The sequence below is a fragment of the Manis pentadactyla genome, chromosome 12, assembly GCF_030020395.1.
Source record: "Manis pentadactyla isolate mManPen7 chromosome 12, mManPen7.hap1, whole genome shotgun sequence".
Classification (NCBI taxonomy): domain Eukaryota; kingdom Metazoa; phylum Chordata; class Mammalia; order Pholidota; family Manidae; genus Manis; species Manis pentadactyla.
In genome coordinates, this window is record NC_080030.1 from 106,023,450 (window position 1) to 106,038,090 (window position 14,641).

Consider the following 14,641-nt stretch of genomic DNA (forward strand, 5'->3'; position numbering starts at 1 on the left):
GAGCAGAGGATGAAAATATTTTCAAGCCTCTGGATTTGGCAACTGGGCCGCTGCTGATCAAGAAGAGGTTGGTTTGTATCGACAGGAGGAGCTGTTGCTGGGAGTGGAGGGTGACGAGGAAAGTCGGGGTGGGGGTCCAGCTCTCTGCACAGTGGCTGATGGGCAGGCAGAGGGAGAGCGGGAGAGGGCCCGAGGTGAGGTGCGATATAAGATCTGGGTGTGGCACGCTTGGAGAGCCCAGGAAGACTGAGGCTGCAAAAAGCAACGGCAGAGTTCGCTTGAGGTTCACTTGCCCCAGAAAACCAGAGGGAAATTTAGGAAGTGAGAGTTAGGAAGTTAGCTGCCTGTACATTAATGTCAGCTGCTGGCTGATGGGGGGCAGAGTCTTGTTATTAATAGGCTGGAGGCTCAAGTTGCCTCAGTGTCAAATATCGGGAGCAACAGGACTTGTATAGCTTCCTCCCACGACCAGCCAAGGACGAGCTGGAAATGTCTGCTGGGTGGGAGGTATGGGCGAAGCACCTGTCGGGACCTGCCTAGCCTCGTCCCCAAATCATGTTTAAGGATGCAAACCTCTCTCTCTGACATGTCGTGGCAAAAACATCCAAGGTTACACCTGTGAGATGTCACTATGGCTGAGGTACTACAAGAGGATGTCACACTTAGTAGGTACCTAAAGAGCTTTTAACCCAGGGCTTTCCCTTGATCTAATTATTGTCGTTTCGTTTGCATTTCTATATCGATTCTCCTAGAATTACTTTTACAAAGATAGCTCTTAGAGCTGTAATCATGCGGAACACTGCAATCCTATGCCCTTCTCCCCCTTAATATTCTACCATAAGCATTTTTTCATGGTGGTAAGCAATCTTTTAGCTCAACATTTAAACAGATGTATATAGTATTTCATCCAGCAGATTAATCACATTCTGCTTAAACACTGTACTAATGTTGGAAATAGAGATTATTCCCAATTTTTCACTATTAGAAATAATGTCCCAAAGTGGCCCTTTTCTAGATCTCCACATTTCTGATTTTTACTCCCCCAGTAGGCTTGAACTCTCTCCTTCATTCTCAACGGTTTGCTTTGCCTTGCTGCAAGCAGATGGGTTAATTTTTTGCTACGGATGGTGTACGTGAGTGCCAGTGATTTCATGTTGACTTTGTACATATTTGCTTTATTGAACTCTTTAATTCTAATACATGTTCAGTTGCTCCCCTTAGGTTTTCTAGATACAAAATCATATCATCTATCATTATTAATCTTATTTTCTTCTCTCCAAATTTTGGTTTGTGTTTTATTGCTTTGGTCAAAGCTTTGCAAATATCAAAAGAGCAGGGACAGAGACATTCTGGCCTGTTTGTAAGTTGTTTTGAATAAGATGCCACCTTGTTAAAGCACTGTCACTCCTACTTTGAGTTTTAGGTTTTCTTTCGTTTCTTTTTGTTATCCTTAGGGTCACTGTATAGGTTTATGTAGTCTATTAATCTGTTAATATTAAACTGTTCTTCAATTCCTGTGATACATTTTTTTTTCATCTGCTATTATTTATTTGTATTTTTTACATCTATCGTCACAGGGAAGATTGGTCTTTATCATCACTGTCCAACAGAGCAGCCACTTGCCACATGTGGCACCTGAGCACCTGAAATGTGACTGGTCTGAATGGATATGTGCTATAAATGTAAAATGCACATTGGTTTTCAAACACTTGGTTTGAAAAAAAGAATGTAAAGTATCTTAATATTCTCTAATGATTACATGTTGAGATATTAATATTTTGAGTATACTAGATTAAATAAAATATATTACTATAGTTGATTCCACCTCTTTTTACTTTTTAAATGTGGCCACGAGAAAAATGTGAACTGTTTGCATGGCTCACATTATGTATCTGCCGGGCGGCACCGGCCTCCTGTTCCCTTCTGACAAAGTATCTCTATCAAGCTTTCATATCAAGGTTGGACTTAATTCAGAGAATCGGCCGAGCTGCGTAGCACCTTCTACAGTCTGGCACATTTGCTGCAAAATAGGGGTATATGGGCCTTGAAAGCTTGAAAGGATTCATCCAAATTCAGCTCCCCCCCACCCTTGTTTTTTGAGAATGTTCTAAGTTACAAGTCAGCTCTGATATTCTTTTATAAAGGGTGAGCTTAAATGCCGAGCACTGTCAGAACTGGATTGGGACCCGTATTAAATACTAGACCAAATCAAAGACCTACTGATAGCATTTCAGGTCTTAATAGAAAAGAGCTACAGATGGTTCCTCAGGTTATAACTGAAAATGTAACAAGCAGCTTTTTCTTTGTTTTGGAGGCTGTGTGAAAAGTGCCCTCTTTACACCAGGCGTGACCGGTCCAGCTTTGGGTATACGCACATACCCATGAGCAGAGAATGTTCATGCCGCTCTTCTGCTCACTGGAAAAATACACCTTACCCTTCGGTCTGAGGCCAAAATTTAAGTTCCCAGAAGCCAGATGACATACCAGCCTGCATCAATAACAGGCCTGTTGGGAAAGGAGTGAGAAAGGTATGGAAGGAGAATGCAGAGGGGAGGCGTGGGCGGCACAGCCCCTCTGAGGTGTGCTGTCTGAGCAGGTCAGCATGGGAGTGGGGCTGGCTCTGCGTCCACCCAGGAGGCTCTACAAAGGCCCACAGCAAGCACAGGCACGGGCATATTCCTACAGCTTGCATTCCCAAACCTGTTTTTTCTTTCATTATTTAAAAAATAATATTAAAGAGTTTTTTCTTTATTATTTTGCTACATTTTTAATGTGAAGTGGACAACCCCCTGGGCTCCATAGGTGCCACTCTTGGCTTCACACTTAGGAGCTGAGTGACCTTGGACATGTTACTTCATAACTCAATTTCTTCATCTGTAAAATGGGGAAAATAAATAGATCTATTTTAGGGCTTGCAGATGAAATGTGACAGGGTAGGCAAAGCTACCAGTGAAGTGCCCGGCATAGAGTAAGTGCCCAATAAATGTATCCCATGAAAATAACAGTGTATGTGCCACAGCTCCTAGCAAAGCTGACTGTAAGATCCCTGGTTAGCACAGTCTCACCTAGTAAGTGGCCTGTCAACTGCGGGACCAGCCATTATGAATTAAGGAACAGCGAAGTGTGTGCTCATTAACACCTGAAAACTGGGTCATGAATGCTGCTGGGTCACTCATTCGCCATCTAAGGCTGAAGAAATCCAGGCTGCACCCCGCGCCTCAGACAGAGTCGTCATCGTAGAGTCAGTGCTGGGGGGGCCATTCCCCAAGGTGTGCAGAGGCGGTAGCTCACTCCTTCCCGTGGCGCTGTCCGTCCACGAGGGTTACGTGGCTGCCTGGGCTCTCCATTCACGGGCTCGATCCCCATCTCAGCTCAGCCCAAGGCTGGGTGACTAGTGTCACCCATGGCAGAATCCAGGTAGGAGGCAGCCTCACACCTGCTCCCAGGTCCCCTGGCCTTCCCTGAGGAACTGCACCCGGTGCTCCTCACCCTGCTTTGCATTTGGGAACCTCTACCCAACCTCCTCTATATCCCAATGCTTCAAAACAGGAAAATGAAAATCCAAACACTGACCATCCTTATCCATGAGGCCTCCGTTTGTCTCCAAAGGAATTTGGAAAGGGAGACAAGGATTATAGACAGAAGGAAAAACCACTAGAAAATCTCAAAGTGGTGGTATGCTTACTTCAAGGACAAAGGATAGGGGAGACATCGTAAGAGCTTCTGCATTGAGCAGAGAAGGTGGGAGACGTGCTAGAAGGAGCGGAGAGGGTGGGGAAAGGGGAGCGGGCCAGCCGGCGTGAGGGTGCGAAGGAAGAACAAGGAGAGTTCTGGGGACCCATCCGGGCAGGGACCACCTCTTCCTGCCCCTACCATCTCCTCTTCCGTGGGTCACTGTGCCAGCTAAGCCCTTCACCCCTCTCCTTCCCAAGGATACGCAGGTGGACCTTGTAACCCCACCAACCCGAATCCCAGCCCATCTCCAGCCCCTTCTGCATCAGGTGAGAATGCTTTCCAGCCAAGTCTGAATTGCCCTGAAGTCCGAGTTCAGTTCTCCAGAGGACACATGGTGGCACGGGGCCACTGGACACAGGAGTGAAGTCAGGCTTTTTGGAGGATGGCCTGGAAAACCACCTGGAGTACACTGAACATTTTTTATTTTTTTAATGGGAAATGCACTCCGGGATTCTAAAGGAGTTCAAATGAACTTCTGGAATGGTGAATGAACTAGAAACTGTATGCATATTCTCAGGTACTAAGTAATATGTGCATATGGTTACAGACAAAGAGCTGAGGAAGGTGGGGTCGGTCAGAGAAACATTACTCCCTCACCCAAGCAAACCGAATTAACCACATGCAGTATACATCAATCATGAGTCCCAAATGACAAGGCCTTGGCACTCAAGGGACACAGCACTTCGGGGTAGCTTCCTTCATGCAAAGAGGCTTCAAATACTATGTTTCTCTAAAAGAATAGGAAAGCTTGATGTTTTTAGACGAAGCAGAGGATAAATCCTCCCCTCCACCCCTTCTATATAAAATATAAGAATGTTCTTATATTTATAGTTCAGTTTTTGTTCTATTGTTGCATTAAAATCAATACGTAATCCAAGTCCAGCACTCAGTTTTCAAGACCTAGTATCTGTTCATAGATTCTCTTTCCTTTGAGAAAAATGATTCAGCAATTATTTTTCTCTGCGTTGTCATGTTTCTTTGGTAAAAGTCAGTTTTCTTTCTCATATTTGCATTTCAAATACTTGGTTCATCAGTGTCACTTTACTCATACACATTATTAGAAACATTTTCTTGATTTTTCTCTGACACTAAAAATGCTTTCACCTTTGGAATCATTTGACAAAGAGTGGTGGTGGCCACAGGTGTATTCACCATGGGCTGGACACCAGGAAGACACCAGGGGGGAAACCCACAGCTGCCGAAGTCTGGGGTTGGTGCTGCGAAGCCACCTTAGCTTCCATCCCAAGCCCGTTACCTTTGTCTCCTCGCTGTCAGGGTCTTCGAGCCAAGCATAAGGGTCACAAATTTTATGCCCATGATAATCTTGTACCTGCAAAAGACAAAAGGCAGTATTAGCCAGGTAGTGCCCGGCCCTAACTAAATTAGCATTTTCTGAATGTGATGGAGAAAGAGGAAAGGGACACATAAAAATACCCCAATTGGCTCACTGGCCACGCGTCTGCCCACATTCCCATGTGAGCCGCAGTTGGCGGGTTCCCAAAGGTGTCGAGCCACCCTCATGAAAAGAGTGTTTTAGCTGGAGAGGGAAGATGAAAGGTCAGAATAGGAAACAGCTCTGTCTGCACAACCCGAAACAAAGGCTGCCACTGTGCTAAAGAAACTTGAAAGCATGTTGTCAGTGGTACAGCACAGAATTACACAATGCGGCCCAGAGGCGAGGGAGCGTGTGCGAGGAACCCCCACACGCGTGCTCGTTTCCCTGCTCTTCTAAGCTTACTGGTGACTAGAAATCTCCCTACATCACATACTGTGATTGGTTTTGCCTTTGAAACCACCAAAAAGCAAGTTTACTAATGTTTAATACAATGATTCTAATCGACGTCAGCTAAAAAGGCTGACTTAAAGTGCCTTCCACAGAACAGTTCTAAACTGAAGCCTTTTTTCTGGTTATGAAATGCTTTCTTTCACTGCAAAAGGAGGCACAAAGCATCTCCCATTCAGACTACCCTGAAATTTGGAGAGAGAAAATTGCTTAGCATAAGCAGGGCCTGGCTGACGGGGAGCCTTCGGGAGCTCCCACGGCTGCTCATCAAAATCACCCAGGAGCTCCCACAAAGCCCACCTCCCTGGGCTCCGAGACCCATCGAGTCTGGGCGAGCAACTGGGAGTCGCCATTCCTCAGATGATTATACCTAAAGAAACTTTCCAAAGGTAAATATAAATCATTATAAAATCTCTCGTTGTGTACTACAGTGATTAAATGCAACCACATGGAAAATGTCTTTCCAAGCAAGTCTTCAAACAAGTCTAACAATCTGGCTAAGGGTGCTCGTATAAGGTTGTTGGGATAATTACCAGCATCTCAGATGAATTTTTAATCTGTCTCCTTCTTGCTTTTCCTGTAATACCAGCAGGAAGGGCTATTCCCTAAGGGAAGCAAACACTCCCCTGGAAAATGAAGGCCTGCTGTTTCTACTGCTGGTCAAAGCCTCAGGGTGCCTGCTAGCCAGGGAAGAAGGTTCTCCCTGTGCCTAAGACCCCAGGCGCTCTGCAAAGGGCTTGCTTCTGTCCTCTGGTGCCAGGTGAGAGAACACCTGGGACAATGCATACCTGGAGGAATGGGCAGATAAAGCAGAATACTTGGGAACTGTTCTCATAAAACAACTGCCTGACAAGCTCAAGGGACATAACACCAGACTAAAACCTCTCCTGTTGAGACTTCATAAAATTACCAATCTCCAATGCTTATCAAAAGCCTAAATGTTAGTTGATCGTTACCACTGAATGAAAGCTTTTTATCTTTTCTTCTAACATGCAAGTTTTTTACACTTTTACATACCTTGAAGTGGTTATAAAATATGCTTAAAATAACCTTCTTTTCTCTGACAATAAGCAATCAGACAAAATTTTGGTTGTAAAGCATCTTCCAATGGCAAATTTTTAGGAGCAATGGAGGAATGAGACGGCAACGTAGCCAGTTCACACAGAGTTCAGGTTCAGACCTGGGACTACAATAATCTGCTAACAGCTTTTCCCCAAATATTACCTCGGCGGGGACAGACCAGACATTTTAAAACGTTCCTCAATTATGATTTTACTAAAACTCAGACATATGCAGAGACTTAACTTTTCATAAGGAAGGGGAAAAAGATTAACTAGAAATCGTGTTAGTTTTATGCTGAGTGAAGGCGCTGGCAGGTGCTAGACCCAATACAATGGACATCTGCTGAGTATCTCTTGTCATGCCCCAAGTTTTAAAGCTAACTTGGAAGAGGGTTGATGATGTCCTTACGTTATAGATTAGAGTGCAATTCAGAGAGGTTAGTAAGAGTAAAGGCCACAGATTTCCTGTTTAGTCCTAGATCACTGTCAGCTAAACACTGTGCCGTAGATTTTAGCCACACTATTTCTCCAGTCCTCATGGGGAGGTCACTACTAACTTGTTTTCTAGATGACAAGCTGAAGCTGGAGGGAACTAAAGCATTGACAAAGGCCAGAAGGTTGAAACTCAGAAGGGCTGTGACCCACCCCGAGCCAGCCCTAAGCCTGTGGACTTAACCTCTTGCTAATGAACCAGGCCAAGTGTTAGACCAGCAGGTGCACAGCTGGACCCTGACTCGGAGCCCGGTGCATCCACATGGTCCTACCTCCTGAACGGTGTTTACCTCTGGGGAAACAGCCACATCTTCCCAGAACCCGCATCACCATCTAAAGCAGATTGAGGGCCCTTATCCACAGACACTTAAGCAGGCGAGAAACTGATTCTGTCCAGGACAATCCCACAGACATTCCCTGGAGCTAAGGGTCCCTTCCCCCTTTCATTTTACAAGACCATACCTACGAATGGGGTGGTCGCATACCCACATCTCTTGACTCAAGCTGTGCAGTAGTATCTGATTCTCGCAACTGATTTAAGTTTGCAAACCATTCCTTCTCTCTCCAAGAGACTTAAAACACAGAGCCCTGAGAAGCCACCGTTACCATTCAACATGTTACTCATACTGTTCAACAGCTCAGTTGCTGCCTTCAGGATAAAGTGCAGACCTGTACACACAGCAGGGGGAGCCCATCAAACCTGGCTCCAGTTTTTTTCTTTCTTTCTAGCCCCCATCCACATGTATCCACATAATGACCTCCCTGCCATCTACAAATAAATGCAATTCCACGTCCATCTGGCCCTACATATCTACGGCTTTTAGTCGCATAGTTGGCAATGTCCTATCGACTTCATCCAACCGGCCAACTTCAGGCTCAGTTCACACAGTATCTCCTCCTCTGGATGGAAACGAATCCCATCCTCCTCGGAGTTCTGCACTCGCACTACACACTCTTCTAACCTGTACTGGAGCTGAACTTCCTGCCAGCAACAGGAGGATGCGGGCGTGGGCGATGGCGTTAGACTGGAAGTGTCACGGCTTCCAAATTTCGGCTCACCAGGGTAGAAATCCACCAAAAAGGGTTGCGTACTCCAACCAGTTACGCAGGAGACTGCCAGGTATATGGCGGAAAGATGTTCAAGTGAGAGAGACAGAGAGCTACAGTAATCTCTAGCCCCTGCTGGGGAGGAACAAACCCTTCCTAGACATCAAGGATACAGTTTGAGCAAATGTATTAAGACCAGGGCTTAGTAATCAGGACTCTGTCACAGGAAGAAGATACCCCAGGTAGGCAGGATAAGGACCCTATGAGACCCATGGAGCAGTGCCCAGGTTGGACCAGCTACACGCCCTTGGCCATGCGGCTTAGGGGTATCATGCGTTGTTAGCTCGGTGGTGAGAAGGGACTGGAGAACACTGAAATTCATGGCATACCTTCCAAATTCATTGCTCATGATCTTTTAACTGTCTTCATAAAATCCTCACTCCACCCTTTCCAGAACTGTTGGACATAGATAAGCGAACTGTAGGACTTTAGTAACCCCAATAGGGAAAAACTAAGCAGGAAGTCACCTTAAAAACAAAGTAAAATGAATCTAAAATGATGCTTATCTAACCATAGTTCTTTGTATCTACCCTGAAAACTCAAACATCCTCAAGAGCTGAACTGAGGAATTCACACGTCTTCCCGTCCCTAAAGCACACGGCAGGGCTAGACTGTCATGTGAATGAAATGAATGACAGTATTCTATTGGAGAGGCACGTGGCTCTGTGGTTAGCCAAGCTAGCCCTGTAATAGGTCATATATGAGAAAAAAAAAGCCTACGACGGGTAAGTGACCTTCCCAAGGCAGCAACAAGGCCAGGACTGGAACTCAGGTCTTCTCAATGGTCTGGCCTCTTCCCACTCCAGCAGGGTCGCTTTACTCTCATACACAAAGCAAACAACCACTGAACCACAAGCGCAGAGCTTCTTGGGCTGTGCCAGCAAATGTAATAAGCAAGCAGTCGAACAGACTGAGAAAACATGGTTACCAGATGGCCCCTCGTAGAAGAAAGCATGAACACATCCGTGCCACTTGGAAGTCTTAATTTAAAACAACATGTCCTTTACTCTTAAGCCTCATTAGCCTTTAACCCCAAAGAGAGATGTGATGTACAGTATATAGTCCCTGGTATACATCGGTCAAAATAAGTAGAAAAAAAATGAGAACTGCATTATACAGAAATACTTCTTTTATGATTCTATTTTAAGTAATCTAATAAATTTGGCTATTCCTAAGAGAATCATGCCCACAACATTTGGATTCACCCCAGTTCTTAAGATGCCAAATTAATTTTTGCACAAAAAAGGTGTTTGCCCAGAATTCCGCCGGCTGGATCTCCCTGTAGGTGGAAGGTAAAGGGTGGTTAACCCCTTCACTAGCCAAGGCAAACTCATTCTGAAAAAGGCCATCCCTTCTCCCGTCTAAGGCCTCCGCTCACCCCCCTCAGCTCCTTTCCTGGTTTAGGAAAACTTGGCTGGGCGCTGCCACACTCCAGGGTCACCGCTCCACCTTCCCGATTGCCCGGTCCTGCCTCTGCATCCCCAGCGCCCAGCAACCGGCCTGGGGCGGGGCAGGCGCTCAGCTCCACACGCGTTTTAAAATCGAATGAATGAAAGAACTTCAACTCTGAGGGTTTTAAATCTGGTAGTTCCAAAAGTTTGCTTCCGTTTTCACATTTCACATCATCTGTACACTCCCCACCCCCCCCACCGGATCTAAGCGAGAGCCCCCTCCAGCCCCAAAGCAGCGGCACGCTCCGGCCGCCCACTCCCTCCGGACGCCCATTCCTACCGGGGCGTCTGCCCTGGACCCCACCGGCTTCGGGCAGCGGCCCCGCGGCGGCTGACTGGGAAGCACCCCCGGCTCCGCGGCCAGCGGGCGGACGGGGACCTCCTCCCGGCGCCCCCGGCCCGCGGCTGGCAAACAAAGGCCGAGGGGGGAGGGAGGGCGCGGGGCGGCGGGCGGGGCGCCCACCTGCGTCTCGTCGCGGGACACGTCGGGGTACTGGAAGGACGGCATGGCCGGGGCTCCGGGGCGGCGCGGGGCGCGGGCGCGGGCGGCGGAGGCGGGAGGGCGCGGGGCGCGAGCGGGCGCGGCAGGGGCCGAGCGGGCGGCGGCGGCGGCGGCGGGCTGCTCTCGGCCGGGGCTCGTGCGACCCGACCGGCGGCGTTGGCGAGGACCTGCGGGAAGCAGGAAGCGGCGGTCGGCGAGGCCGGGAGCCCCTCCCCGGCGGGCGGGCCCAGCGGCGGCGGCGGCAAGAGGGGGCGGGCGGCGCCGAGCGTGCGTCTGGCCCAGCGCACAGCTCCCTCTGCAGGAGCGCCGCCCGGCCCCGCGGCCCCTGACTTCCCTCCGCCGTGCCCTTCGCCGCTGCCGCGCCCGCGGGGCCTCCCTGCAGGAGAACCAGCAACAGGGTTTTGCCTATTAATCCATGCCCCCGTCCTCCCGTTCGCGGCCCGGGTGGGGGCGGCGTGGAGGCCCGGCCTCTCCTCGGCCGAGTGCGCAGAGGGCCTGCGGGGGACTGATCGCCAGTGCCCGCGACCGGGCTCAGGGGAGGGAATAGGGCTCCTGGTGGCCGAGAGGGAACCACACGCCCCTGCACTCCGACACCCCCGGTGGGCGCTGGCGGTGGGGCCTCCGGATTCCGGAGGTGCACTGCGTGCTGGTAGGAGCACGGAGGAGCCCTTATCCCAGACTTAACCAGTTGAGGGGGGATCAAGGTAGGAGGGATGGAAATAACCTAGGGTTTTTTGTTCATCGGGCCCCTTTTATTCCTTCCCTGCCACCGTGTTTGTTTAGTGAGCACCTACTATGGTCCTTGTGGGGAGAAAACATAGTAGACAAGATGCTTGGCTTCAAACCCATGACATTTTAACAGCTGTATTTCTTCATCCTCCGGCCAGTGTAGGTATGTCTTATGGTCTGGCCTTCTGGGCCATCAGGAAGAAGTTTTGTGGCCCCAGTCAACGGAGCTGTGGTGTGTACCCAGTGTGTTTTGTATTCCTGGCTTCTTAAAAGTTCTGGTAGGAAGGCATGGATGAGGACTCACCAGCTACTGTGAACGCCTGCCTTCTGTTTGTTCTGTATTGTCGTCCGGGTGATGCGCCTCACCCGCAGTTCTGTTTCTGGTCCTGGGGGGATGTTAGATGATCGTGTTTTGCACGGCTTTCCAGACCCCACCACCTCGGGCAAGCCGAGAATCCTCAGTTCTGGGAGAGCTCACACTTCTGTTCATTGGGCCCCTTATATTCCTTCCCTGCCACCGTGCCAAGCTTCGTGCAAACACACACAGGGACATAGCACTGGGTAGCCCAGCATTCCTGACCTCAGTCACGGCCCCCTGCCTTGCCTGCAGCCCCTGGTCCAGGGGCTGCCAGGCACTGCCCTAGGCTTCTGCCATCTGTGAGGGGTTCGTGAAAAGCAACCCCGGAACACCTGACTCAGCAGACCCCCTAATAACAACAACGACAGTTATGCTTATTGAATGCTTTTTATATGCCAAGAAATTATCTTATTTAATCTTTATGAGATAAGAACCAACATTATCCCAGTTTTACAGTTGAGGAAAACTGGGGCTGACTTGCCCAGGACTTCACAAATAGTAAAAAAAAAAAAAAAAGTCAGAGGTAGAGCCGGCATGCAAGCCCAGATCTCTGAAGCAACACTCGGTCTGTACCCTAACGGCGTCCCTCGGTGTCTGCGAGGACACCATCAGCAGCGGGGACGCCCCTAGGCCTTCGTTTTAGCGAGACCTATGGTGGGAACTGGGAACGGTGGCACCTAAAGGACAAATCAAACCCCGGGCATCGTCCTCTGTCCCCTCTAGGCTGATATGCTGGCGCCCAGCTCCTCGGGGCCCAGACAACGCCATGCGCTCCGGCTGGAGTCTGCGCGCCTGCAGGGACATGGCGCCCACTCCCGTCACGGCCGCACCATCGTGGCTCCCCGGGTTTGCCGGGTACTGGATAAATGGGTCGTGCGCTTTCATCCTTCCAGCAGAGCCCATTTCACAGATGAGGAGCAGGAAGCTCAGCAGCTCTGAAAGAATTCGTGCCAAGTCATCGCACAACTAAGATGCAAATTCATCAGTCGACTGCAAAGTCCGTAATTTACTTTGTCCACGGAAAGTGAAGAGAAAGGAAGTAATTGAACCATCTAAGGAATGCAAGGATTACCTCCCGAATAAATAAACCGAAGCGCTCTTTAAGCCCTGTCACTGCACACTGTTTACGGGGAAGTTTTGAATGAACTCCGTGAGAACACGCGCTCTAACCTGGGACCCAAGGTGCCTGGGTGTGGGGGGTGGTGTAGAGGCATAGAAGGACCCCCCAGGGAAGCCTGCAGCTCACCCTCTATCGCCTGACCCCGAACTTTGTGCCCACTCCGTTCTGCAGTCACCTGGCAGGTAGGGGTCACTTACAGCTGCCTGGCTGTCTCAGCCCCACTGCCAGTTCTTGCCAAGTCATGGGAGGCCACCACAGAGCCGTCTTTCAAGTGATTTCGGGTACGCTCACAAGGAGGCTTGACCAAGGGGTAAGCCTGGACTGAAATCCATCGCACTTCCCACAAGCTACACTGTGCACGCAGGCAGTGGCTGCATTCGCCTAGAGCAAGGGGTGCCTTTACATCCTCACAAAGGGCCACTGGCAAGGGGCTGCATCTGCCTAGGGGAAGCCTGTTTCTCTAATTCACACAAGAATGCCATCTTGTTAGCCCCCCTTAAAGACTGATGCCCCAGGTGCCTGCCCAGAGGATCCATCCTTTCACTCGGCTCTGGTTTCCAGTGAGCTAGCTGACCGACCAACTAACGGGTGGGCCTGAGTCATATGAGACTCATTTTCCCCCAAGATTTATATTATGTTTGCAGTGTGACTTTCAGTGAAAATCTTTTAAGTTCCTATATATTTAATCTCTGCAAGGCATGTCAAGGGTGACATGGCACCTAGAGTGAGTTAGGTTCTGTCCATGGCCCTGCCCCAAACTGTTTCCCTGGCTTTGAGTGAGAACTCACCTCACCAGTACATTTGTCCACAACGTGACAGAATTGGATCAGGTGGTTTCAAAAGTTTCTAAAATTCTTTGGTTCTAAGAAAGAGCAGAAGCAGAGATATAGAAGCCTCAAAACTAGCTCTGCGATTAAGAATGGGAGTGCCCTGGGGGACTGTCCATACCTCACAGATGAGGGGAAGGTGGGGGAGAATGAGCAATGATTGTCTACCTACTAAAGGGGTTTTCTTCCCTTTCAAACCATCTACAAGCGTGTATTTGGTTCAGAGACCACCGCTGGGCCTGTAGTCCGTACGAAACCCACAGTTCTGTCTTTGCAGGAACTGCAGCTTGTCTGTTCTAATTCCCTTCTCTCCAACAGGCATTGTGGCTGAAGGGAAATGTGAGGTGTCCAGAATTTCTGCTGTGAAATCTAAGTCTTCACCTCCTCTTTCCCTTCTCCACTTAATGCCTGACTGAATTAAGTACTGGAAGGAGAGGATAGGACTGAATCAAGCCCAGGCAAAAAAAATTTGGGCAGAGGAAGTGAATCAGGAATGAATCTAGAATATTCTTCTACTTCAGTTCATGGAACTTACTTATATCATTTCTAATGATAATCCCAAGTTAGGAGTGTTTCTAGAGCAAGAGAGAGGAATCTCTTTTCTTATTCTGTTATTAGGAGAAGAATCAGGTGTGGTCCCTACATGTAAAATAAGCTCGTTTTATTTAAAGAGAAAGATGAAATGATCTATTCATCTGCTTTAAATTTGGAACTTAAAACTATTCAGTGGATACAGTATGTGATACAAAAATGTGTCAGTTCAAAATTATTGGTTATAAAAGTAGAGAGGTAGGAGATTAGGAAGGAAGAGGGGGAGAGAAAATGCTGGAAACAAGGCAAGATGCAGACAGCATCTCAGATGAGCTAATAATCAAGAAAGGTAAACGAAATATTAACATGAAGACAGACAATAAACACATGAAAACATATGCAGAAATCAGACTTGGACAAGAGAGAGTCAGTCTGCATGGAACACACCTCATTTCAGGCCTTCGGAATATTGTTAAAATTTTTTAAGTTTGTCGAACGTTCATAACTCTGGGATAATGAATGACGGGCCTCTCGGTGCTCCTCCCATTAATTTAAGTGGCGTATCTCACCTGTGCACAGCAGGTTCTCCACCCTGTGCAGTACCTCCGGGTATCTCTGGACTTACTGAGTAGCGACCGGACTGGTTTTCTGTTTACTGCGTCTTCTGCCTTGCAGTCCTCACAGCTATCATCTTGAATTAGTTGATTCTGAAGAACCAAACCTACATTCAAATTCACTGTGCTGGTCTTATTTGATGTTTATAGTTTAGCCATTTCATTATAGACCACAGTGAAGTATTACAGCCTGTAATAAGTTATATGTTCTTGGAAGCATTAATCTTCAGTCCATTATGCACAGCACTTTTGGAGATTCAGTGTCCTATAAAACCTGAAGGGTTTACACCTGTCTGGTTTTGGGGGTGCCCCAACCCCTAGGACAATCTCA

General features: G+C 48.4%; 1 protein-coding gene across 2 annotated transcripts in view; it reads right to left on the reverse strand.

The window, feature by feature from the left end:
- The window catches only part of PREP (prolyl endopeptidase), a 109,412-nt gene extending 99,134 nt beyond the window's left edge, over positions 1-10,278 (reverse strand). The window contains exons 1-2 of one of the 2 annotated variants that reach the window (XM_057489454.1): positions 10,093-10,278; positions 4,991-5,065 (exon numbers count right to left, since the gene is read on the reverse strand). In XM_057489454.1, coding sequence (XP_057345437.1) covers positions 4,991-5,065; positions 10,093-10,137 — 120 coding nt within the window. In that variant the 5' untranslated portion in view covers positions 10,138-10,278. The remainder of the gene's footprint in view (positions 1-4,990; positions 5,066-10,092) is intronic. The other variant, XM_036902866.2, reaches the window with a different exon arrangement.
- Positions 10,279-14,641: the final 4,363 nt, after the last annotated feature.